The 27067-nt window shown below is 45.6% G+C and overlaps 1 protein-coding gene across 1 annotated transcript in view; it reads right to left on the reverse strand.

Moving 5' to 3' along the window:
• LOC101483810 (alpha-2-macroglobulin) overlaps window positions 1-17885 on the reverse strand; it is a 66094-nt gene extending 48209 nt beyond the window's left edge. Inside the window, exons 1-15 of the mRNA XM_012915736.3 lie at window positions 17431-17885; window positions 15532-15706; window positions 13776-13932; window positions 10723-10775; window positions 9843-9863; window positions 8968-9136; window positions 8772-8856; window positions 8250-8370; window positions 8037-8151; window positions 7842-7951; window positions 7399-7554; window positions 6464-6700; window positions 6201-6264; window positions 2746-2891; window positions 2469-2618 (exon numbers count right to left, since the gene is read on the reverse strand). Coding sequence (XP_012771190.2) covers window positions 2469-2618; window positions 2746-2891; window positions 6201-6264; window positions 6464-6700; window positions 7399-7554; window positions 7842-7951; window positions 8037-8151; window positions 8250-8370; window positions 8772-8856; window positions 8968-9136; window positions 9843-9863; window positions 10723-10775; window positions 13776-13932; window positions 15532-15706; window positions 17431-17507 — 1836 coding nt within the window. The 5' untranslated portion in view covers window positions 17508-17885. The remainder of the gene's footprint in view (window positions 1-2468; window positions 2619-2745; window positions 2892-6200; window positions 6265-6463; window positions 6701-7398; window positions 7555-7841; window positions 7952-8036; window positions 8152-8249; window positions 8371-8771; window positions 8857-8967; window positions 9137-9842; window positions 9864-10722; window positions 10776-13775; window positions 13933-15531; window positions 15707-17430) is intronic.
• Between the last annotated feature and the right edge of the window lie 9182 nt (window positions 17886-27067).

The following is a 27067-nucleotide window of genomic DNA, read 5'->3' on the forward strand; positions in this document are numbered from 1 at the left end:
AAGGTAGTCAGAACTGAGGGGATTGAACTACCAGAAGGCAACATTGCAGACATAGAGGACAGTTACAAGTACCTGGGGATCCCGCAGGCAAATGGGAACCATGAAGAGGCCGCTAGAAAGGCTGCAACCACCAAGTACCTGCAGAGGGTCAGGCAAGTCCTGAGGAGTCAGCTGAATGGTAAGAACAAGATCCGGGCCATCAACACATACGCCCTGCCCGTGATCAGGTACCCTGCTGGGGTAATAGGCTGGCCAAAGGAGGAGATAGAAGCCACTGACATAAAGACAAGAAAGCTCCTGACCATGCATGGAGGGTTTCACCCCAAGTCCAGCACCCTGAGGCTGTACGCTAAGCGGAAGGAAGGGGGCCGGGGACTGGTGAGTGTCAGCACCACAGTCCAGGATGAGACAACGAACATCCAAGAATACATTGGGAAGATGGCCCCAACTGACCGAGTGCTCAGTGAATACCTCAGGCAGCAGAAACCCAAGAAAGAGGAGGGAGACGAGGAAGCATCATGGAAGGACAGGCCCCTGCACGGTATGTACCACCGGCAGATAGAGGAGGTGGCTGATATCCAGAAATCCTACCAGTGGCTGGACAAAGCTGGACTGAAAGACAGCACAGAGGCACTAATCATGGCAGCACAAGAACAAGCTCTGAGTACAAGATCCATAGAGGCTGGGGTCTATCACACCAGGCAAGACCCCAGGTGCAGGCTGTGTAAAGATGCCCCAGAGACAATCCAGCACATAACAGCAGGGTGCAAGATGCTAGCAGGCAAGGCATACATGGAACGCCATAACCAAGTGGCCGGCATAGTGTACAGGAACATCTGTGCCGAGTATAACCTAGAAGTCCCGAGGTCAAAATGGGAGATGCCCCCAAGGGTGGTGGAGAATGACCGAGCTAAGATCCTGTGGGACTTCCAGATACAGACGGACAAAATGGTGGTGGCTAACCAACCGGACATAGTGGTGGTAGACAAACAGAAGAAGACGGCCGTAATGATCGATGTAGCGGTTCCGAATGACAGCAATATCAGGAAGAAGGAACACGACAAGCTGGAGAAATACCAAGGGCTCAGAGAAGAGCTCGAGAGGATGTGGAGGCTGAAGGTAACGGTGGTCCCCGTGGTAATCGGAGCACTAGGTGCGGTGACTCCCAAGCTAGGCGAGTGGCTCCAGCAGAACCCGGGAATAACATCGGAGATCTCTGTCCAGAAGAGCGCAGTCCTGGGAACAGCTAAGATACTGCGCAGGACCCTCAAGCTCCCAGGCCTCTGGTAGAGGACCCGAGCTTGAAGGATAAACCGCCCGCAGGGGCGTGCTGGGTGTTTTTTTTTTTTTATTTATAGATTTATTTATTTATAGATTTATAGATTTATTTATAGATTGATTTATTTATAGATTTATTTATAGATTTATTTATAGATTGATTGATTGATTGATTGATTGATAGATTGATAGATAGATAGATAGATAATAAAAGCTAGGTCAACACCACCAAAAGACCATGGAAGACAACCGAAGCTGATGATCAGATTTGTTCCCTTGGTTAAGAAAAACCTTTTACACCATCTAGCAGTATCGACAGAAATCCTGAGGCGGTAGACCGTCGATTGTCAAAGTACATAATCAGTAGACGCTTTCATGAATGGAAATACAGGGTATACAACAAGATGCAAACCACTAGTTACACTCAACAAGAAGGCCAGATTGGACTTGACTAGAAGACATGTACGAGACCCTAAACAGGTATTTTGACTGACGAAACCAACAAACCTGTAGCAGAATGACCAGAAGAGAAAAGTCCAAAGGAGAACAAATAAGGATCTGGAGCATACCATATCATCTGTCAAACATGGTGGAGGCCATGAGGAACTGGGCCATTCATGTTTACTGATGATGTGACTGCTGATAGATGTAGCAGGATGAATTGTGAAGTGTACAGAACTGCACTCTATGCTCAGATTCAGCCAAATGCCAGAAAACAGATCAGATTAGGGCAAATGGATAATACCTGCAAAAACAATCAAAGACTTGTCAAGGTAAAGAAATGAGATACTCTTCAGTGGTGAAGTCAGACACTGAAGACAAAACCAGCAGCAGAGAGGCCCACAATCAAGCAGCAACTGAAGGCAGTAAAGGCCCAAAGAAACAGCTCAAGGGAGAAAACACTGCATCGGTTGATGTCGATGGATGTGAAAGCAAAGGATTTTCATCAAGCAATTAAAAACAATATTTCTACTTCAATGTATGTTAGTTTGTTCAGATACTTTTAAACTTCAAGAACTTTTACCTTGAATATTTAATTGATTAAGAGCCAACAGGTCTTCCAGTATTTTCTTATTTCTACGCATTTAATTTTTTTGAGTGGTGTAGAAAGTAGAAGATGTTACAAAACCAAACTATAGTAATGGTAGTGTTCTTAATATGGATCAAAGTAGGACGAATGATTGTCGTACATAGCTGACAGTAAGTTCCTGCTCAGTCCGGAGCAGCAGGACGCTCTGGTCAATAGCTCTAACAGAACACAAGGAGCCAGGGTGAGCCTTGAGACTGAGGGTGGTCCTCTCTGCTGGAAGCTCCTGGAGGGAGGAGAACTTCAGAGACACCTGTGTGGGAGATACCGAGGCGGAAAACAGATTAAGCCTGTCTATCCTTATGTTAGCTCTCTAAAATGCACACATCCTTCACTACATTCCCAAGTGGCTTTGAGGTCTTAATGTGGTAATGTACTACCTTGTTATTGAGGCAGAGCTGAACAGGGAAGTCATGGCTGTCAGCAACAGCCTCTCCACTGGGCATCAAAGTGTAAACTACCACCTGGGCAAATGGTGCCAGGTCTGACATCCGAGTGAGCGGCACGGACATCTCCCCTTTGTTGACTGAGGAAGAACCAAAGAAAGCATGGCAGCAATTATCAAAATAAACAAGATAATATTGAGTCACGTGACTAATGAGCAAATAAGCTACATTATTAGCATGAAGCTAAACTTGCAAAATATAATTAGATAATCAAGAACGAACAGTTATGTCTATAACTTCTGTTTCCTGAAGGACAGGAATGAGATACAACACATAAGTATGGGATATCACGCCCTTGTGTGTCCCAGTTGAAGAAACCTTTATTCACGCCTTTAAGGCAGATGACGTGTGATGACACGCACATGGCCCCGGCTGCACATATAGCCGCTGTCATCACAGTCATCCCTCAGTTCGATAGCCACTCTTCACCGAGCCATGCTGCTCAGCGGGGCCACCTTGTGTTGTACCTCGTTCCTCTCCTTCAGAGAACAGAAGTTATAGATATAACTGTTCGTCCCTTACAGTTGATTCACACGGTACAACACGTAAGTATGGGAGAAATATACACACCCTGCAGAGCAGCCACCGAACTGGCATCGGACCACCACCACGTTAGTGTGCGCTAGACCCAGCAGAAAGGACAGCATGAGCCACCGAAGGGGCTGTAACGTCCAAGCAATAAAACTGCACAAAAGTGTCCAAGTAGTTGCAGCACAAATATCAACTACAGGCACCTCCTTAAAAAGAGCCCATGAGGTTGCCATCCCCCTGGTGGAATGAGCTCTCACCCCCAAGCAAGACCCTCACTGGCGTACAGCAATAATCAGAATCAGGATCAATAAAGTATTCTGATTCTGATTCTGATTATTGCTGTACGCCAGTGAGATAGCTTCTGTAATCCAGTGGGACAGCCTGTGCTTGGACAGAGCTCTACCTCTATTTGGATTAGCGAAGCAGACAAACAGCTGGTCACATAAACGCACATTCTGAGTGCGCTCAATGTAGGTGCGTAGCACACGCACTGGACAAAGAGAATGCATCCTCCTCTGCTCCTCAGGTGCAAAAGGAGGGGAGCAAAAGCTCAGCAACTCAAACTCCACTGAGCTAGAAGATGCAGGCATGATCTTGGGATAATACGACTTTGTGCCATCAGGAGAGAACTGTGTGTAGCAGGGATGCACAGACAGTGCATGAAGGTCACCCATTCGCTTTGCCGAAGCCAAAGCGGGAAGTAATGCAGTCTTATATGAAAGAAATTCCATATCCACAGACTCAATGGGTTCAAACAGGGGGCTACAAAGGGCCTCCAGCACCAAAGTCAAGTCCCAAGCAGGGACACTGGACTTAAGCACAGGTCTCAGCTGGCGAACTCCTTTCAGAAAACGTATGGCGAGGGGATGTGCACCTGGTGTCACCCCGTCAAAGCCAATATGACAAGCAGATATAGCTGCTGAATAAACCTTAATTGTTGAAAATGAAAGGCCCTTATCCAGCAGCTCCTGCAGGAATCTCAAAACATCCACAATAGAGCACTGAAATGGGAGAGTGTAGCGGTCCTGGCACCACTGCTCAAAGGCTCGCCATTTGTAAGCGTACAAGCCTCTAGTAGATGAGGCCCTAGTGTTCTGAATTGTCGCTATCACACTAGGTGGCAAACCCTTAGCAATCAACATAAGCAGCCAGAGATGGCTCCATAGGGGTGGGTTAGCTAAGCCAGCTTCCTCTGCGCCATTGCCGACCGACGCAGCAGCAGCGGCAGATTGGACCGACAATGGGCTCTCCTGCTCATCCTCCGGCAAACCATGGATGTCCAGGCTGATGTCCAGCATGTCATCGTGCTCCTGGGGAGATGATGACATGCTGGCGCTCCTGCATGGTTCCAGCTCGTCTTCGGTTAACCCATCAACATATTCCATGTGGTCAGCCCAGCTAATTGTGGGGGACACCGACCGGATAATCCTTGTCCTCAGACTTGGATGAAGCCGGGGCTCCAGACACAAAGAAGTGAGGGTCGTGCTGTGTGACAGCCGTCCGTCCCAGCACCTTTTCCATAAATGTCACCCGTCTTTAAAGGATCAAGTGCGGACCTGGAACAGACTTTGGGCTCCGTCAACACTCTCATGGCGTGGAAGATCCCAGGCAGACAGGGCAGGCATCGTGCTGGTTGCTGTCGTGCAAAGAGAAACCGCAACCCTGAGGACAGGGAAGGACAGGGGCGAACAGAAGATTTCTGATTTGCTCGCTTCAGTTTGGAGTCCATTCCAAAACGTAAAGTAAAAGGCTGCACAGGAAAACTGGAAATTAGCGCTCTGCAGGTAGCCTACTCACCAACTGTGTGGTAGAGGCCAACACCAATGGGCAGTTAAGCTAAGTTCAAGTCAGCAGATAACAGAGCTAACTAGCCCAACTCACCAGAGGTGTTCTCAATGAGGTAAATGGCGTGTATTTGTATAGCGCTTTACTCGTCCCTCAGGACCCCAAAGCACTTTACACATCCAGTCATCCACCCATTCACACACACATTCACACACTGGTGATGGCAGCTACATTGTAGCCACAGCCACCCTGGGGCGCACAGAGGCGAGGCTGCCGGACACTGGCGCCACCGGGCCCTCTGACCACCACCAGTAGGCAACGGGTGAAGTGTCTTGCCCAAGGACACAGCGACCGAGACTGTCCGAGCCGGGGCTCGAACCGGCAACCTTCCGATTACAAGGCGAACTCCCAACTCTTGAGCCACGATGATTGTGATGACAGGGTTACATGCGCAAGCAGGGCTGTGCGCATGTCATCACAGGTCATCTGCCTCCCATGTTTCTTATATATAAATATACCACTATTTACTGAGGACCATTTTGGACACCCTATACCAGGGCTGCACAATCCCAGTCCTCAAGAGCTACTATCCTGCAGCTTTTAGATGCATCCCTACTCCAACACAGCTGAATCACATGGTTGGATTACCTCTTCAGCATGCCATCATGTTTAGCAAAGGCCTGATAACAAGCCATTCATTTGATTCGGGTGTGTGGGAACAAGGATGCATCTAAAAGCTGCAGGACGGTAGCTCTCGAGGACCGGGATTGGGCACCCCTGCCCTATACTGTACTCCACATTGCAAAGTGGATGCATAGCATTACATAAAATGGCCTTGTTTATGATAAGTAAAGGTATATTTCACGCAGTGCACTGATGCAGACTTTAATAGTTTTTTGACATTAGGGCTAGATAGCTAATAGTAGAATATTGAAATTAGTGGATGACCTGCTCTACCACCCCAACCTCACCCCTACATGCTTTGATGCAACTTTAAAGGGCTTTTTCCATAGGACGTCTAACTCTAAAATCACAGACTTATACTTCAAAATTAGCTTTCGTCATGTTCATACCAATTCCCACTTTGACAGCCACTGGGATACGACCATGCTGCACTACTGAACCTCTGGACTGCACCTGCAAAGAAAGACAGAAAGGAAACGTCACTATGAGGGTGTGTTTATGTATATCTGCAATACATCTCAAACGTGTGCACAAAAGTCTTTAGAGAAAAATCATTTAGACTGAAGCTACAAACAGCAATTCTCATGCAGATCACCAAAATCGTGTTTCAATGAACACTGGGTGGGGTCACGTCACAATCCCTTACACGTACCAGATAAAAGAAGTCGAGGACCTCCTGCCCTTTCTCCAGCTCCTCTCCCTGGATGATGTACTGGGCACGCACAGTCGCTTCACTGTCACAGGGCAGCTTACTGCTGGCCTGCATGAGCTTCAGAAAACTACTACTCTTGGAGTAAAACGCTGTGACATGGTGGTGGCTTGCCCTGTAGTTGGGTCTCCTCAAACCATAAACATAATGGTCATGCTCCGTTGTATTTTTTGAACTCGCCTGTTGACAAAGTGAGGTCAAATATCAAATTCCTACTCTTCACATTAGACCAGTGTTTCCCAACCAGTGCGCTGTGAGAAATGATCAGGTGTGCCGTGGAAGATTGTCTGGTTCCATCTGATTAGTACTCCAAGTGATCGCCGTGATGGGCAGAACAATTACATGATCTTCCACAGGACTACAACTACCTGCTCTAATTAAATCTGTTGCCAACTGCCAGCAAAATAGAAGATGAAGAAGAAATTACATAATAGTCGTGCTGTGACTGAGACAGCGCAGCCATAATAGCAATAGACAAATATTTGAAAGAAAAAGTAGACCTGGTCCTGGAGAAACCTCTGACCCAGATGAAGGCCGTAGCATGAGTAGTGGTCAGAAGAAGCAAAAAGGTAACTGGGACAAACCGAGCCAATACCGCTATACCTGATGTGCGGGGAAAATGATCAATATGCTTTTTGTGATATTTTTGCTGCTGGCATGCCGTGTGATTTTTCTAACGTGAAATATGTGCCGTGGCTCCAAAAGGTTTGGAAACACTGGGTTAGACACTTGGAAATAATAAAATATTAAAAAGTAACTAATTTCATGACAATGTAGGCCAGCGTGGGTGTATGATCAGTACGACTGATGTGATCAATCACAGTCTATCGACCTTATAACTGATGAATGTTTAAGTGCAGGCAGCGGCAGCAACCAACCTTCAGATGCACACTGTCCTTCCAAAGAGACGTGCCCAGAGAAAACAAAGCCACGCCATTCACGTCTGTGGTGAGCTCTAGTTTTAGTGAGCTACCAACAAACAAGTACACTGGCTCATTGGCAGCAGGCTTGTTGTCTGGACCAACAACTTTGATCTGTGAACAAGACAGAGTAAGAAGTTGTAACAAGACTCACACATCTCCATAATAATGATTGTTATTGCCCTTGATTAGCTTCCTCTGCATGACTCAAAGCATCCCTAAATACTATTTCATACATCTAGTTACATTGTAACAAATGCAGTGTTACATCGTCCAGATTCTAGAGTCGTCTTAGAATCTTTTGGGCTCCAGGAGAAACACGTCCACCTCACGGTAGGATCAGATGAAAAGCTCATGAATCCTGCTGTGCAATGTCCTGACAGCAGGATGAGTCTGGTTACCTTTCCTTCAAACGGGATGCCAGGCTTGTATGCCTCAGGTACATCCTCGAAGGTGACAGTTCTGATGTCACAGGTGAAGCTGGTCTGCCCGTAGCCTTTAAGAATGACGCCTAGATGATAGTTAGCATACAGATTGCAGGTCATCAGGAATTCGCTGTGCTACCTTGATGAACAGTCGGCTTTTAGTCTGCCTACCTGTGCCATACTCTTCCATCTCAGCAGTCACCTCAAACGTGTCACTGTAGATGTTCTTGTGGAGGAAAAACGCCGTCATGTTCACAGTTTGTGTAGCACATCCACTTTTATCCGTCTAGAAGATCACAGAAAGTGAACACCAAGAAAGTAAAATCAGTGAAAAGGACTGATTGCAGTACAGTTAGCGTCTCTGTTAACATCTGGAACACTCACAGTTAGTTCGTAGGTCTTGCAGAGGTCTTTGTTTTGGGGAGATGAAAACCAGAAGAAACGGATGGCGTTTCTGCAGAACCGTGCCTTCACCGAACCAATAACAGGTTTCCCATACGTGTATCTGTTAAGAAAACATACAAAGATGAGATTTGTTGGAACGAGAACGGCCGGATCATGTTAGTTGTTGCCGGAAACATGACTGGTACAGAGTCTAGCCAGCCTCAGATCTTTCATTTCCTGTAGAGGCTTTGCCTTTTCCCAGCTGGCCACTGTTAATAGTATGAATTATATAAATACTCAAATTCCTCTAGTAAAAAGTACTATTATATCAAAGTACAGACAAAATAAGGAAAACATCATTGCTACAGGCAGTTTGTTGTTCCCACAAATCCAGACCCATCTTTTGTAATAAACGACAATGTTGTTAGCACCAGCGCTGCCCAGCTGCAGTTCTTCACAGTGTGGATTTCCTTGAACCAACACAGACAAGAACACCAGTTTCTGTTCAACTGGGACATTTACTTTCCACAAATCTTCAGTGCTGCCTCCTGATCCAGGACGGTAATCACACTGGGCAGATGAACCTTCACTTCATACTTTGGCAAAACTAGAGCAAAGGAAACAGAGTCAGATCTCCCCGTAGCTGAGAATTTACATAGACTGAGCTCGTAATCATTTCCGGTCTATAAGAGAAGATGCTTCATTTTTTCCCTCCCACCGTATTCTTTGATGTCAAAGCTGTGGGATATTTGTTCTCCCTTGTCTGTCAAGGCAGTGATGGTGTAGCTTCCTTGTACAGCCTCAGGAATCATGGGATGTGAAAGATCAAGGATGCCGCCAACAACAGATTTATCCAGCCACTGGGCAATGCGATTTGAGCTAGGATCCTACACAGAGTAAAGACAGAGGAGAATTTATTTAGGGATGTCAAATCAAACGAGGCCGTAGCTTCCAGCCTCCAGCTCCTCTGCTGGGGCACACAGAGATGTTTCCAAGCCAGCCACCAGAAAATCTGTGCTCTTTGTGGATTGTGGGTCAGCCCTGTGACATGGGGAGAAAAAAAACAACACACACACACATGATCCCTCATCTGAGACGGGCATGCCAGAGTGCTTCCTGGAGCCAGGCATGGAAGAAGGACAAGCTCCTGCAGGAGGGACCAGTGCAATCCAAACATCGCCCAAACTGACTGGAGTGACATTTATCTTAACGAGCTCTCGTTTGGAGAAAAGAACCTATTATAGTCCTCCTCCTGATGGTTGCTTGTGTAATTAGGTCTGTGATTCAGAGGTAGCTAAAGTCCTTCTTAGTCTTCACAACAATGCAGCGCAGATATCCAATCTACAACAGACTATTGTAGATTGGATATCTTCTTAAACAGCACCACCCCAGAGAAGAAAAAGGGGGGGGGGGGGGGGGTGCAGGGAGCAGTCTGCACTTTAATTACATGTCATACAGCCCTCCCTCCATCGCCTCATTTCCTGCATCTTTGCCGTTACTCTCACAGAAGGCACAAATGGCAAAATCTTTTCAAAGAGCCAAACAGACATGTCAGCAGTTCCCAGAAGAGATGCCAATTTGAGTGTTTCTTACCTGCAGCGCCACTTCTTTATACTGAAAGGAAAACAGAAGAGTTTACATTTAGTTTATCTGCACACAGAATTAACACAATAAGGACAATTTATTAGAAACATATCAGTAAGGTTTCCTGTTGCAATGACTTTCAAGTCAGTATGCATGTAGGTCCCGGTTCAGATCACACAGCAGAACCCAATTACTCAGCAAGCACATAGCACTGAGTGTCCCGCTGACAGATGTGAAGGCGCCACACCCTGAAACAACACCACCACTGCCAGGTCTTATTTCCTAATTGGACGATAAAAGTCAAACAACACACGTCCCCCTCCACGGCTCATTTATTACCGTGTTCCTCTGTAACACCTTTGGCACACGTGATATTTTGGCCTCAATTATTTCGTTCTTACATCTCCAGAGTGCCGGAAAGAGCAGATGCATAATGGCAGATAAAGTCTCACAATGCCACGTCTTCACTACAGCTGGTGGGAGTTACCACCTTCAAGCTAGCTACTTTCATCATGTGATGCATCTGAACGGATTTCACGTCGACTGCGTGCAGTCGTGTTTTCAGCCTCTCGTCCAAAAACGGAAAAGGCCCTGAGCCGCTATTGATTCAGATGTTTGGGTCAAATGTAGTGTGCGCCAAATGAACTCTGACAGCATGTTTATCACACTACTCCACACAGCGCTCCACACCCACGCTGTCTTCAAAATCAACAAACAGCCTTCCTTTCACCTCCCACTCTCCTGAACCAAAATAGACCTTACTCTTCAGATTCACTGACTGCCTGCTACAAATCACAGCACATTATCAAGTTCGCTGCTTGAAATGACTCCACAAATGGCACAGCGGCACATGATTCTGACAGACGAGAACAAGTGGATAGAAACGTACCACTCGTTCCACAGGGATGAAATTGGCATCCATGGAGACGATCCGGAATTTGACTTTAAAAGAAAGAAAAAAAAATGCATTACTATACTGTATTTTCAGTTATTGCACAAGTGGATAATGAGAGGAAGAAGAAGACAAAGGGAAAACGATCCTGGTGATAGCAGATGGACTAAAAAGAAGCAAAGCAAAGTGTATGCAAGTCTCTCTTTATACTCTAATGAATTAGGGGCACATGTCAGATTCAGTGGGGAAAATGAATAAATCATGTTGATATCTATACTGATACAGACTGGTCACTGTGTTAGGAAAGGATGCCCCATCGTTTGATGGAAATGAGAATCATCAGTCTGCAGACGGCAGAATAAAGAAAAACCCTGAAAATCAAAGTGAATGATGGTGAAGACGAGTTTGTTTTACTGAAATGCAGCAACGGTGCTCAGCACTTTGTGCGACCCCCACGTGCTTGTCTGCATGCCTGACAACATCCCGGAGGATCTCCTCCCACATCCGGACCAGGGAATGACTGAGCTCCTGGACAGTGTGAGTTGCACCTGAAACATGATGTCCCAGAGGTGTTGGTGTTGGATCTCGGTCAGGTGAACGTAGGTGCCAGTCCATGGTATCAGTTCATACTGCCAGGCATTGTTGTGTCCAGTCTAGGGCCTGAGAATGGCTCCTAATGACAGTCAGGATGCTGTCGAGGTCTGTGTGTCCCTCCATGGATACGCCTCCAGTCATGCAGAACAATGTTACAGGCAGCATGTTCTCCACAGCTAGCCCACACCCTTTTACAACTGTCACATGTGCTCAGGCTGAACCTGAAGCTCATCTGGGCACCTGCGGTGGACCTGACAATTATAATACTGGAATACTAATAACACTAGTTCCATAGGTATCAGTAGTGACACTGACACTAGCCAAATTCAAAACTAGTGGAACAGTCAGAAAAGATGAAGAGGGAAAAACGTCAGTGACCTTCAGCTGTGAAACCTTTCGCCTTTTGGAGTTGGCTCATTGTTGTCCCTGTAGCACACCGGTTGTTGCCTTCATTAACAACCCTGTCTGATACTTAACTGATCAGATCAACACCGCCCGAGTTTCAGTGACCTGGAATATGTATCGGAGAAGTCTACGGTTGCTGTTAGCCTTTTTTACACAGAAAAATATATCTTAACATGTATTTGCCTATTGTTGGAGGCAATACATTAAAAACCAAAAAAAACCAAAACATCTTTAAGGATTAGCTACTGATGACGTCACCTCAGCTTGAGCTGAGTGGTTCTGCCATTGGTTACGAAAGATGGATGTGTTGAGGAAAGGCGGGTCTGACTATGACACAGCCAATGATCTTCCGTTTTGAAATAATAATAATAATAATAATAATAATAATGGATTGCATTTATATAGCGCTTTTCAAGGCATCCAAAGCGCTTTACAACTCCATTATTCATTCACTCACATTCACACACTGGTGGAGGCAGCTACAGTTGTAGCCACAGCTGCCCTGGGGCAGACTGGCAGAAGCGAGGCTGCCGGGCACTGGCGCCATCTGCCCGTCTGGCCAACACCAGTAGGCGGTCTCTCCCAAGGACACAACGACCAGGACAGAGAGCCCGGGGATCGAACCGGCGACCTTCCGGTTACAGACGCGCTTCCCAACCCCCTGCTCCACGGTCGCCCCCCAAATGTGGTATGACTAAGGCTACGTTCACTCTGCAGGTCTTGATGCTCAATTCCGATTTTTTGATCAAATGCGATTTTTTTTGTCTGCTCGTTCACACTACAAATAAAATGTGACAGCAAACGCGCTCTAGTGTGAACGCTCAAAGCGGCCGCATGCGCAAAAGCAGACGTCACGCACAACGCGCTCTGTTTAGACCCAGAGCAACAGTATTTTGACTGTTTCGGACTTTACGTTTCCCAATTTTGCTCTAAGTTATAAAGTTATTTTGTTATTTACATTTGGCCTAATAATTCGGATACGGGTCGCATAGGGTCAAAAAAGTCGGATTTGATGCGCTTTCGCCTGCACTGTGAACGTAGCTTTTGATTTCCAAAACAGACTAAATTTATTGCCACCTGGTGGCCGTCAGACAGAATGCAGGTTTAAGGCTCTTCTGCATCGGGTTCATTTTTCTGACGCTGCAGCTACATCCATGTTTTATTCCACGTGCGATTTGGCGAGCGTGGCTTAGCTGGCCAAATAATACCAACTGAAAGCCGATTTCACAGTGACACGGTAAAGTGTAATGTTACTTCTGATTGGATCACCTGTGTCTGCAAATGGAAAGCATGAGACAGATTGATTTAGGTAAAAATATATATGTTACAGTATTCTTGTGGTTATAGCTTTGAACTTGTTTATAGAAGCTGACTGACAAGCTCATTTTGTTGAGACTGACACCAGTTTATAAACTGTTATATGGGTCAAATTCATTTTTGATTTTTACTCGTGAAACATAACGTCGTCGTGAGTCCTTACTGAAACACTATGGCAATGCTATTAAAAAATAAACTTGTTTTACTGTCATAAGGAGTTGCAGAATACCCAAAAAAGTTAAACTCCACTAGATCATCTTATCTTAATCAGACTTAAAAAAAATGGTAAATGGCCTGTATTTATATAGCGCCTTACTAGTCCCTAAGGACCCCAAAGCGCTTTACATATCCAGTCATCCACCCATTCACACACACATTCACACACTTAGACACACAGACTTATTCAGGAGTTAGCAGCCTGCACTAGCACTCGACGGCACTAAGTGGTCAAATAAACTCCTTTTCTCTTCACCCACTCAGCGTGTAGGCCTTTCTTACTTTAAATATAAACAGCCTCTCTCTAGGAAAGCACTCTTCTTCTGTGCACTGAACGGACAACAACCCTCAAGTTATCAAGTTATTAAGTGGTGGCTCAGCATTATGCAGATATATCAGACCAAAAATGTGCAAGCACAGCAGAATGGGTAAGCAGTGCAGACGAGACGGCGCTGCAGTAGCGTATCGCTCCTTCTACAACACAACAGCTCCAACACCTCCACACTCACTCCACCTACCAGTCTGTCCAGGTTTGTAGATGGGCTTATCAGTCCGGACGATGTGGATGAAAGTTGGAGGCTCGATGACGACTTTGGTATGCTTGCTCGTCAGATTTTTTTCATGGAAAATATTGACATAAACTGTTGCCACAATTCGGCTGCGTACTGCAGGGACCTGCAACACCAGCAAACACACATTTGTCAGAGATGGAAAACGTTTCATGCAGAGCACAATCTGTACTTTTCCTCCACAGCACTGTGTAACAGTCTTCACACACACCCAAAGAAATGATTTATTTTTGAGTAACAAACAGCCAAGATATAGTTTTAAATTGTTTTGTTTGTTTTTGCCAGTTTAGCCTTTTTATGTAGACTACATTGGTTCGTCCCAGGTGTTACTCTCCTTTTCATGCATGAATGAGTCAGAGGTTAGAATAAAGTGAAAAACTAAATAAAACACATTCCACTGAAAATGGCAGGTACACAGCGTGGACTGCAAATGGGTGAAAGTGCAGCCAAACACATTGAAAGACTTTCAGAAAGTCTGAAGAACTAATGCTGAAAACCACTTTAAAAAGTGACAGTGTTGGCCCGCTTCCTTGGACACAAAATGTGTGGCAGCTCATGACTTTTGCATTAAACGTGTCATAAAAAGCCATCTGAGCTGTGCTGCTCTTAGGGAACAATGTTGCACACAGTTAATTATGAAATGCTGTCACACTTGTGCACGTTTTCACTTGTTAATGCTGCTGTTACATAACAAGGACCAGAACCACTTCCACACATGTCAAAAAGACTGTTGTGTTCAGATGTGTGTTGTGAGACTGAGCGCAGGGTTGGCTTCCAGAGGAATGCAGGTACATAGCTAGCCTCTGGCAGAAAGCAGTCTTTGTGCCTAGAGACAAAAACCAGTCCTGCAACAGGGCCAAATAGCAGGAACAAAGTGAAACTAAGCGCGACTGTCACAGAGGCTATTTGGGTCGGCGGGTCGTTCCACATCAATATGGAGCAAGGCCTGCAAGTTGCATAACAGCAAGCAGAGGTGTGACATAAAGCAGAGCTGCAATTTGCAGAGAACCCACTGAGGTTGGCAGTCTCAGTCATGGCGCCGGGAGGATAATTAGGTCCAAACTTGTGCCAAGATTTAAGCCATTAGCTTAATGGATGGTGATAGGAATTCTGCTTGGAAACCACGCTGGTGCATTTACTGTCTACAAACAACACAACACAAAGCTTTTTGTTTTGTTTTTAAAAAGTGAAATACTGTAAATACCGCGAATCATTGTTCACGATTAGTCATGCTGGAGGTACATCATCGAAAAACAGCTGCAATTCAGCCAGAGGACGTTCTGAAGACAGTATTTAATGAATCAGAGTGAATATTTGTTTACAGCAGCTGTGTAGGAAACGAAGAGAACACTTATTACTGTAAAAGGAAGCTGGTTTCACGGATAAAACACTAGGAGCTAGAGCTGATTGGTCCGTGTGTGATTTACACTCTGGCGTGATGGCGTGGGATAACCACCAAGCAGATTTCATTCACAAACAGAAACTTCCATGTGGTTAGTGCTACAATTAAAATTTCAATCGCTTTATATCGAAAACATAATGAAATGTTCCAGAAGAAAAAAGTTTACCCAGTGAAATATGTATTTCTGGGCTATGGTCTAATAGGACCCCACTCATCCTGAACTATCCCCCACATGAAACTGGAAGTGTGGAGAGTGGGAGCCTGAGTATTCACAAGCTCTTTTGTGCTTTTCTTGGATCTGACCTGGAAGTTTAGGCAGCGGTAGAAGTCCTCATTTACTTGCTCATCTAAGATTGTGACAGAGCCCTCAGTGAGGCCGATGACCATGCGCACAGGCCCAGTCAGGCCGTGAATTTGGGCACACAGGGTCTCCTGTTTCCCTGCAGTCACACGCGAACTCACAGTCACTGCATAAATCCTGCAAGGAGAAGAAGAAAGTACCCTCATTAAAAACAACCCAAACTGTCAGCACTCGTTTAAGTGAAAAGCTAGGAGAAAAACAGTGCCAAGCATTAAAAAGTACAGCCCAGCTCCATGTTAAACACACGTTTGATTTAGAGAGATAACCGCTAATGTTTAAAAAGCACAAACTTCTAGCGTGTTGCTACAGCTAGCTGATAAATAGTCCAGTTAAAGAACTAAATGAGTGTGGCGCAGGGTTAAATCCTACAACCATCATCTGTGTCTTTGTTTCAAGGTGAAAGAGTCTGATTTAACCTCAAACAAAACCAGTTTCTTGTGCTCCAATATAAAAGTTAACACCCTGCATGTGAATTATGTAGCTTCTAAGAGAAGGAGTGTGCTAACAAGCTGCTACATGAGAAGTTAAAAGCATCCGATTACAGCAACACACTGAAATTCAGTGAGCGACTCATTCTGTCACAGATGTTTGTCAAAGCACACTACACGGCCAGGTGACTGGAAGCACTACTGGAAAACACCATCAAACGTTAAAAGGATGCAATTTACTTTTTCTGGAGGGAACCAGAGTTATGCTATAGTTCTGATTTGGCCTGCAAAAAGACAGGAAGACAGGACAAAAGACACTATGCTGAAATAGAGAATGGTGTGTGAACACACAGTAAATGAAAAAGGGTGAATGAAGGAAAGTGACTGTAAGTTAAAGCATCAGTTTTTATTTTAAAATCCACTGTGGTGGTAGAGAGAGGCAAATGTATCCAAAACATCAGTCATCTTCCAAACATTTATGGACCTAACTGTATGTAACAGAAATACTCCCCATTATGAATTTCTTCTTAATGTACCTGCTTGTGCACAACACATATAGTCTACAGAAACTGTGTGCACAGTATTTTTATTTCAGCCCTGGAATCAAAAGGGAAGCAGAGTTCCAGTAACTCCTGTATCCCCATGCCATCCTTCCTGCACAGCGGACATATTCATCCAAATAACCACACAAGGCCCATATAAGTTACATGTGCAAATGAACATTGGAAAACATCAGCAACAGCCATGATATCAGCTTCTAACGAAGCACTCTGCTGGATTCTCTGTGTCGACGCTGCTTGGCACACAGGGGCCTGCTGCTGCCAATGAGAAATAAAGGACGCATTTAATTGCGTTTTGGGTGGTGCTGCTGAGAATATTGATGCTGTTTTTGCCAGGGAGAAAGTTGCACAATGATGAAAAGTCATTTGACTCCCAGTGTAAACTATGAAAGGCATGCGAGCCATGATGATTAAAGTTTAGAGCAAGCAAAAAAAGTCAGGGTGGAAAATGTTATTCGGCCTTCCAGTACCATGGAAATCATGTCCCATTTACACGCTACTCAGGTAAAGCCGAGAGCAGGTTATTAATCAAATGCTGGTAAGTTGTAGCAGATGGGACATGCGCGTACGCACGCACGCACGCACACACACATAGTCTTTGCTCATTGCATAACACTGTCCTGTGGCCACACACTGGACTTTCTGCCTCACCAGTGGAATGTGCAGGTTTTTCGTGATTACACCAGAATCGAGTGACAAATACATGATGACGCTGCGCGTGACATTTTTTTTAAAATAAAGTTTTTCCAACACCACCTCGTGCAACTATTTGGACGCGTCTTGGCGCGAGGGGCAAGCCAAACTTTAGCACAATGACATGCATGAGTTTCGTTAGAAATATACGTTTACTTACGTGTCGTTGAGCAAGGCCGATGCTTGCACGAGAGCTGATGAGAGTATGACAGCAAACAGCTGAAGGACATGTGCCATAGCTGCAGAGGAGAGTCGGTGCTTTGCGAGCAGCGACACGAGCGGAGCGAACCGGACTGCACCGGAGGAGGAGGACGGACTTACAACCCCAGGGCCCGGACCCAGAGAGAGAGAGAGGGGGAGACACCGAGGGATGTGCGTGGTACCAAGTAGCTGTAAGAGAGGGGGTCTGCTACAGTGATTTGCTGTTTTTACTGCAAACACCGCCACCCCCTCTTTCCGAGTCACTCCCCCCAACCTCGTTGGACCTTTGCAGCCGCCTCCCTGTTCCCGAAAGACTCCCAAAAGTCTAATTACACGCGCACACACACAGAGTCCTGCCTGCGGACAGTGTCTGCTGCTCGAGTTTCTGAAGAATTTCAGGAAAGCCCAGTGGGGCTGAGACGAGAGTGGGTGGAGAGGTCTGATACAGTCGAGATGACCCTGCACTTTGAGCACCTGTTGGCCAATAACAGTCAACGGGGCTTTGAAAACAACAAAGATAAGGCAGGGGCTCTGTGGACCTTAACTGTGTCCCCCAAAGCCTGCAGCTTTTCAGAGTTTTAGCATTTAGCGTTTCCCCCTAGAAACACTAAACACAAGAATTACAAATGTCCTCGTGCACTACCTTCACATGCAGGAGATATGAAGTTTTCTCAAATGATGAGAGCAATATTAAGCCCAATCCAATGTCTACCACCAGCAAACTCTTTAATCCCACTCAGCCTAATTGTTGTGCCCTGTCTCGTTTGTTTGTTTGCTTGGATGATAAGATCAGTGGTATCAGGTCACAGTTCAAGCCCGGAGCCTGTCAGCCTGGCCGAGGGTCTCAGTTCTGTTCTTTGACTTTTATCTGATTTTCATGACAGATCTCCTTGATATCCACATTTCTAGCTGACATTATTCCTAAAGCATTTCTACCTCCCACTGGCTTCTGACTAATGTCAGTCAGTCTCTCTCATTTGATTTCAAATCACTTTACAGCCAGAGCTGTCCCCGGACTGTTAAAGGGAAATAATATATTTGATAAATTCCAGTCTCGTTGTTGACAGAATGATAACACAGAAACAAGATTACTAATGTTATTCTTATTCACTTAGATAAAGGTGAAAATGGAATTTTAGATTTATTTGATTCATCAGCAGCTGTTGACACCATTAATCATGTCATTCTTATTGAGAAAATATGGACCTGTGTTTGTATCTGTGTAATTGCACTGAAAAAGTTTTCATCAAACCTTCAGTCCAGTTTTATTTATACAGCACCAAATCACAACATCAGTCGCCTTAAGACACCTTTCACTGTAGGTCGACCCTACAATAATACATTCAGAGAAAAACCCAACAACCACATGACCCCCTATGAGCAAGCACTTTGGCGACAGTGGGAAGGAAAAACTCCCTTTTAACAGGAAGAAACCTCCAGCAGAACCAGGCTCAGGGAGGGGCGGGGCCATCTGCTGCGACCGGTTGGGGTGAGAGAAGGAAGACAGGATAAAGATATGCTGTGGAAGAGAGACAGAGGTTAATAACAGATATGATTCAATGCAGAGAGGTCTGTTAACACATAGTGAGTGAACAAGAAACACCCAGTGCGTCATGGGAATCCCCGGCAGCCTAACTAAGGGAGGATTCAGGGTCACCTGGTCCAGCCCTAAGTCTATGCTTTAGCAAAAAGGAAAGTTTGAAGCCTGATCTTGAAAGTAGAGGTGGATAAGCAAATACATCTAAAAGTTAAAAGTACTGAGGCATATGTCCATAAACCATACCATAAAGTCCTCTGAGACAGGATATTTCTAATTTTAGCTACGGCCAGGATGTCTACTGAGGCATGAGATGGTATCTCGCCCCTGCAGAGGCTGCATATGTAGTCTAATTCCTTCAGGATGGCACATCAATATGTGCCATTACCAGTGTTGGGGAGTAACGGAATACATGTACCGCCGTTACGTATTTAAAATACAAAATATGAGTAACTGTATTCCGTTACAGTTACCGTTTAAAAAGCTGGTATTCAGAATACAGTTACTTTGTTGAAATAAATGGATTACACTGCGGTACTTTCCTGTTTCATATTGTCGCGGGTCAGGACTGTTTGGGTTTTGTTTGACAGCTACGTTCTGTTGTTCCAGGCGGCAGCGTTACGGTTGCCATGGTTACAGAGTGATGCTCTCGCTCTGAGTGTTTCCTGGGTGAGAGAGCGCATTTTTGTTGTTGTTGTGCTAAGCTAATAGGCAGAATGCAGAATGCAGCATCATAGGCAGTGTAGTCCGTGCTGCAGGGAGAATGGACTGCCATACCCGTTATGTGTCTGTGAGCGAGGGAGAAAAAGGAGAGTCGAAAAGTACGAGTTGTCATCGAGCAAAAACGGGAGCTGGAAGCATGTAAATATAATAATAACCACTGCAGCCAAGAAGAGTGCCTGACGAGCCCAGTTGTAAGTAAGCTATTAAGACTCGACTGTACACCGTGTTCGTGTTTTCCTCCGAAACAATAAGTTCCGTTGGAGCAGCCTTTCAACGCCTCTCTCTGTCTCTGGCAAGAAAAGTTGACCCACACAACAAAGTAAAGCTATTTTTCGGCTACGAGCCGACAGGGACCCCGCCGTATTAGTCAGAGGTCCCTTTACTACGGTTCGGAGTCGCGGACCTTCAGTAATAACAGTAATAAATCACACAGCAATAGTACATTCACGTTGTTGTAAAAAGCATGATAATATATTAAGTAATCCAAAGTATTCAGAATAGGTTACTGTCATTGAGTAACGTAACGGAACACGTTACAGAATACATTTTGGGGCATGTAATCTGTAATCTGTAATGGAATACATTTTAAAAGTAACCTTCCCAACACTGGCCATTACCAGAAGGTTTGCTGTGTTTCCCAGCACAGTCTGAAGATCATGGAGGAGATTCCAGGAGATAGACAGTTACTCTACGAGAGCTTTAGAGAGAGAGGTCCTTCACCATCTGCAGGACTAGTATCTGCACCTTTGTGTAAGGAGGAACAGGACCAGCACAGAGATACGAAATGACCTCCAGCAGGATGCTGGTGTGAATGTCTCTGACCATACAATCAGAAACAGACTTCATGAGGGTGGCCTGAGAGCTCAACATCTAGTGGGCTCTGTGCTCACTGCCTGGCACCGTGGAGCCTGATTAGCATTTGCCATAGAATACCTGGAATGCCATATTCACCACAGGTGTCCTGTGGTTTTTACAGATGAGAGCAGGTTCACCCCAGCACATGTGACAGACGTGAAAGGTTCCGGAGAAGCCGTGGATGACGTTTTTCTGCCTATAACATTGTTCAGCATGACTGATTTGGTGGTGGGTCAGTGATGGTCTGGGGAAGCAAATCCATAGAGGGGCACACAGACCTCTACAGGCTAGGCAACGGCACCCTGACTGCCATTTAAGTATCAGAATGAAATCCTTTAAACCCAGTATAGCATGTTAAATTCATCTGTATTTAATGCCTTTCTAATGTTGGTGTTCTATATTGTTTTTGTTATTTCAACATGTATTTTACTTTTAGTATTTCTATTTTGTATCAACCCAAGTGTCAATATAGTCACTGGCCCCAGATACTTTTTAATGTTCTTAATCCTTTTTGCTCCACGTGATAATGCTGGAGCTGTACCTTCACCAAGTACGTGTGATGACCTTTTGGCATTTTTATCCACAAGGTTTTGGCTATTAGGTTCCTCCTATGTGCTCAGCTATCTTAGAGCAGTTTGCGTCTGTCTCCCTGAACGAATTGTCTGTGGTAGTTTGTCACCTAAGATCATCACACTGCCCATCAGATTATCTTCCCCAAAGTCTGCTAAAAAATACTGTCAGGCCTTTTATCCGGAGATTAATCAACACTTCCCTTGCTACAGGCTGTGTCCCATCATGCTTTAAACAAGCTATAGTTCAGCCTCTTCTTAAAAAACACAATCTGGACCCAACTGTTCTGTCCAATTACTGGCCAATCTCAAAGCTTCCCTTTCTTTCTAAAGTTCTGGAGAAAGTGGTCTATTTACAGTTGCAGGCCCACCTTGATCTTAATCAGATTTCTGAAAAATTTCAATCCAGTTTTAAATCACTACACAGCACTGAGACAGCACTTTGAAGGGTTTTTAATGATACTCTTTTAACTCTGGACTCTGGCAGCCCTGCTGCCCTCTTCTTGTTGGACTTGTCAGCAGCCTTTGACACAGTCGACCACAACATCCTGTTATCACGGCTGGAATCATATGCTGGCCTAAAAGGGTCTGCTCTCCAGTGGTTTTGTCTTATTTATCTGGAGGGATTTTTTATGTCAACATGGGCCCTCACAGCTCCAAAATAGCCCCTCTTAATTATGGTGTATCTCAAGGCTCGATTTTGGGTTCTGCCTTGTTTGCACTGTATGTGTTGCCACTGGGGTCTATTTTCTCACAGTACAACCTTTCATTCCACTGTTTTGCAGATGACTTGCAGATCTACCTTTCTTTAAAAGCAGGGAGACACTCGCTTCAGCTATTATTACGCTGCCTGGATGACAAAAAACAGTGGGTGTCTTTAAATTTCGTTAAAATAAATGAAGACAAAACAGAGGTTGCCGTTTTTGGTAACTTCGTTAATAATCACATTGACAGTGCTCTGGGCCCATTATCTTCCTATTGTAAGACCAATGTAAAAAACCTCGGTGTGCACCTTGATGGTTCCTTCAAACTGTGTAAGCAGGTGAGCACAGTAGTCCAATCCAGCTTTCTTCATTTAAGACAGCTAGCCATGGTTAAGCCATACCTTCCAGCTAATGTCTTTGAATGTGTTAGTCATCTGTTCATTACGTGCAGACTGCTCTACTGCAATTCTGTGTACTTTGGTCTGGACCAGGCCTCTCTTTATCGTCTCCAGTTGGTCCAAAATGCAGCTCCTCATCTGCTAATTGGCACTAAACGTTAGGAGCATATAACCCCAGTTTTACCATCTCTGCACTGGCTTCCTGTCTCCTACAGGATCTAAAATAAACCTTTACTTTCTGATTTTAAGTCACTTAACGAGCAAGCTCCTAACCTGTCTGAGCTCCTATTTATTTATGCCCCAGAAAGAACTGTGAGGTCCAGGTCAAAACTAACCTCAGCTATTCCACGGACTAAACTTAAGTCTCATGATGACAGAGCCTTCTGTGGCAGGTCCCAGACTTTGGAATAGTGCTCCTCTTAACATTAGATCTGCACAAACACTCGAACATTTTCAATCGTTCCTAAAGACACATTTTTAAGGTCTGGCTTTTAACACCCAACATTTTGGTTTTAACAGCCTTAGTTGTTGTTGTTTTTGTTGACTTATTTCATTTACTTATTTGTTTTTTCTATATTTTGTTGCATCATTGTTTTGCATGTTATTTGTTTTAGTGGCATTTTACATTGTTAAGCACTTTGTGCAGCATGGACTGTTTGGAAATGTGCTATATAAATAAACTTGACCTTGACTGTTTGTATTTTATGTTCAGCACTTTGGTCAGTGCTCGTGACAAATAAACAATCTTGAATCTTCAATTAATCTTATTATTATAAGCCCATCCATCCATCCAACCAGCCATCCATCCATTTTCTTCCACTTATCCAGGGCCGGGTCACGGGGGCAGCAGCCTAAGCATAGAAGCCCAGACCTCCTTCTCCCCAACCACCTCCTCCAGCTCGTCCAGGGGAACACCCAGGCGTTCGCAGACCATCCGAGAGATATAGTCTCTCCAGTGTGTCCTGGGTCTGCCCTGGGGCCTCCTCCCGGTGGGACATACCTGGAACACCTCAGGAGGCATCCTTGTCAGATGCCCAAACCACCCACCCTTCGGAGGAAGCTCATTTCCACCGCTTGTATCTGCAATCTCTTTCTTTCGGTCACTACCCACAGCTCGTGACCATAGGTAAGGGTAGGGACGTAGATCGACCGGGAAATTAAGAGCTTCGTTTTTACACTCAGCTCTCTCTTCAACACAACAGACCGGTAGAGCGTCTGCACCAATCCGTCTGTCGATTTCTCGCGCCCTTCTCCCGTCACTTGTGAACAAGACCCTGAGATACTTAAACTCTTCCACCTGGGGCAGGAACTCGTCCCCGACCCAGAGTTGGCACTCCACCCTTTTCCGGCTGAGGACCATGGCCTCAGATTTGGAGGTACTGATTCCCACCGCTTTACACTCGGCTGCAAACCGTTCTAGTGCGAGGTGGAGGCCATCACCTGATGAAGCCAACAGAACCACATCATCTACGAAAAGCAGAGATGAGATTCTGAGACCACCCAAGTGAAAGCCTTCCATCACTTGGCTACGCCTAGAAATTCTGTCCATAAAAATATGAAAAAAATTATGAGGCCTGGTCCTGGTCCAAATTACGAGCGGAACTGGTAATAAAGGGCATCTCCGGTGGTGTCCATCACCCACTGGGAACAAGTCCGACTTATTGCTGGCTATGCGGACCAAGCTCTTGCAACGGTTGCATAAGGATTGAATAACCTGTAGCAATGGGCCAGACACCCCATACTCCCGAAGCACCTCCCACAGGACACCCCAAGGCCATCGAATGCCAGTTGAATGCCTTCTCCAAGTCCACAAAACACATGTAGGCTGGTTGTTCAAACTCCCATGCACCCTCAAGGATCCTCGAGAGGATAAAGAGCTGATCCAGTGCTCCACAAGCAGGATGAAAATCACATTATTCCTCCTGCGTGGTTCGACTAACGGACGAACTCTCCTCTCCAGCACCCTGGCATAGACTTTCCCAAGAGAGCTGAGGAGTGTGATTCCCCTCGCAGCCGAGTGTGAAGCGGTGGGAATGAGAATCAGCACCTCCTATTTTGAGGCCATGGTCCTCAGCCGGAAAAGGGTGGAGTGCCCACTCCGGGTCGGGGATGAGTTCCTGCTCCAAGTGGAGGACTTTAAGTATCTCGGGCTCTTGTTCACAAGTGACGGGAGAAGGGCGCGAGAGATCAACAGACAAATTGGTGCAGACGCTCTACTGGTCTGTTGTGGTGAAGAAAGAGCTGAGTGTAAAAATGAAGGTCTCAATTTACGGGTCTATTTATGTCTCTATGTGACCGAAAGAACGAGATCGCGGATACAAGCGGTGGAAATGAGCTTTCTCTGAAGGGCTTCTCCAAGTCCACAAAACACATGTAGACTGGTTGGGCAAACTCCCGTGCACCCTCAAGTATCCTTGAGAGGATAAAGAGTTGGTCCAGTGTTCCATGACCAGGACGAAAACTGCATTGTTCCTCCTGTATCCGAGGTTCGACTAACAAATGGACTCTCCTTTCCGGGATTCTGGCATAGACTTTCCCAGGGAGGCTAAGGAGGGTGATCCCCCTGCTCAGTGCAGCGGCTTTGACAATGGAGGTGCTGAATGTGGTCCATTTGGACTCAATGTCCACAGTCTTCCTTGGAATGCTGCTGAAGCTCTGCTGGAGGTGTGCGTTGAAGATCTGACTGGACTGGAGCCTCTGCCAGGCATTCTCAGTGCACTCTCACTATACATTTGGGTGTGCCAGGTCTGTCCAGCATCCTCCCCCGCCACCTGATCCAACATCCCTGAGTGTCCAGAACATATGGCTGCATGTCTGGTGATACGATTACAAAATCAATCATCGACCTGCTGCCTAGAGTGTCCTGCTCCCAAGTGAACTTGTGGACACTATATTCGAACATGGTGTTCATCATGGACAAACTGTGAGTTTGCACAGAAGTCCAAAAACAAATCACCACTCATGTTCAGATCCGGGAGACCCTTCCTCTCAATCACACCCTCCAGGCCTCACTGTCGTTGCCCACATGAGTGTTGAAGTCTCCTAATAGGACAACAGGTGGAGCACCCTCAAGTACCCCGCCCAGGGACCCAGGGAAGGCTGGGTATTCTGAACTCAGTCCATAAGCACAAGCAACAGTCAGGATCCTTCCCTGACCTGAAAGCCCAGGAAACAAACCCTCTTGTCCACCGGGAGAAACCCCATCGTACCAGCAGCAAGCCGAGGGGATACTAGAATACCCACCCCGGCCCGCCGCCTCTCACCAAGAACTCCAGACTGAGACAGAGTCCAGCCCCTTTCCAGGATAATGGTTCCAGAGCCCAAGCCGTGGGTTGAGGTGAGCCCGACAATATCTAGTCGGTACTTCTCAGCCTCATGCACTAACTCAGGCTCCTTCCCCACCAGAGAGTTGACGTTCCATGTCCCAATTGCTAGTCTTAGTAACTGGGGATCAGTCAGCCAGGGCCTCTGCTCTTGGCCGCCGCCTGGCACACATTGCACTTGACCCCTACGGTGCCTCCTGAAGGTGTTGGGCTTGCAGGAGGATGGGCCTATGTTCCTTTTTCATGCTGTGCTTGGCTCCATGGACTAAGGCCCGGTGTTCTGACAAACCATCCTACTTTGGCAAACCGTCCTACCATACGTAGTTTATGTCCTTTTCTGCTGTCACACAATAATTCCAGCATAAATTTAAGTATGTAGGATGGTTTACCACTTAACTTTACCCATCAAAGTATACTTATAGCACATATTTATAAAAGCAGGATGGTTTGGCACTTAATTTTATGTGCACAGAAACAATTGGTAGGATGGTTTGTGACTTAGGATGGACTCCCAGAACACAGGCCACCAGATGCTCGCCCTCGGGCATCCTCCCTGGGCCTCGCTCCAGGGCGGGGCCCTGGTAACTCTACCCCGGGCAGGGTGAACTGTTCCCTTGATCTTGCACTCATAGGGGCCTTCTGAATCGCTCTTTGTCTGGTCCCTCACCCAGGACCAATTTGCCATGGGAGACCCTACCAGGGGGCAAAAGCCCTAGGACAACATAGCCCCTGGGACACACAAACCCCTCCACCAAGATAAGGTAACGATTCGCGTATTGTTATAAACCCAATAATAAACATGTTGGATGCTGTGTAAAACATAAATTAAAAAGAGTGCACTAATTGTGGCTCCCTTAAACCTACAGTGGATACGGAAAGTATTCAGAACCCCTTAAATTTTACACTCTTTGTTATATTGCAGCCATTTGCTAAAATCATTTAAGTAAATTTTTTTTGTCATTAATGTACACACAGCACCCCATATTGACAGAAAAATGCAGAATTGTTGACATTTTTGCAGATTTATTAAAAAAGAAAAACTGAAATATCACATGGTCCTAAGTATTCAGACCCTTTGCTCAGTAGTTAGTAGAAGTACCCTTTTGATCTAATACGGAAATTAGTCTTTTTGGGAAAGATGTAAAGTTTTTCACACTTGGATTTGGGGATCCTTTGCCATTCCTTTTTGCAGATCCTCTCCAGGTCTGTCAGGTTGGATGGTAAATGTTGGTGGACAGCCATTTTTAGGTATCTCCAGAGATGCATAATTGGGTTTAAGTCCGCGCTCTGGTTGGGCCATTCTAGAACAGTCACAGAGTTGTTGTGAAGCCACTCCTTCGTTATTTTAGCTGTGTGCTTAGGGTAATTGTCTTGTTGGAAGGCAAACCTTCAGCCCAGTCTGAGGTCCTGAGCACTCAGGAGAAGGTTTTCTTCCAGGATGTCCCTGTACTTGGCCGCATTCATCTTTCCCTCAATTGCAACCAGTC

This window comes from Maylandia zebra, linkage group LG14, assembly GCF_041146795.1.
Source record: "Maylandia zebra isolate NMK-2024a linkage group LG14, Mzebra_GT3a, whole genome shotgun sequence".
NCBI classification, from domain to species: Eukaryota; Metazoa; Chordata; class Actinopteri; order Cichliformes; family Cichlidae; genus Maylandia; species Maylandia zebra.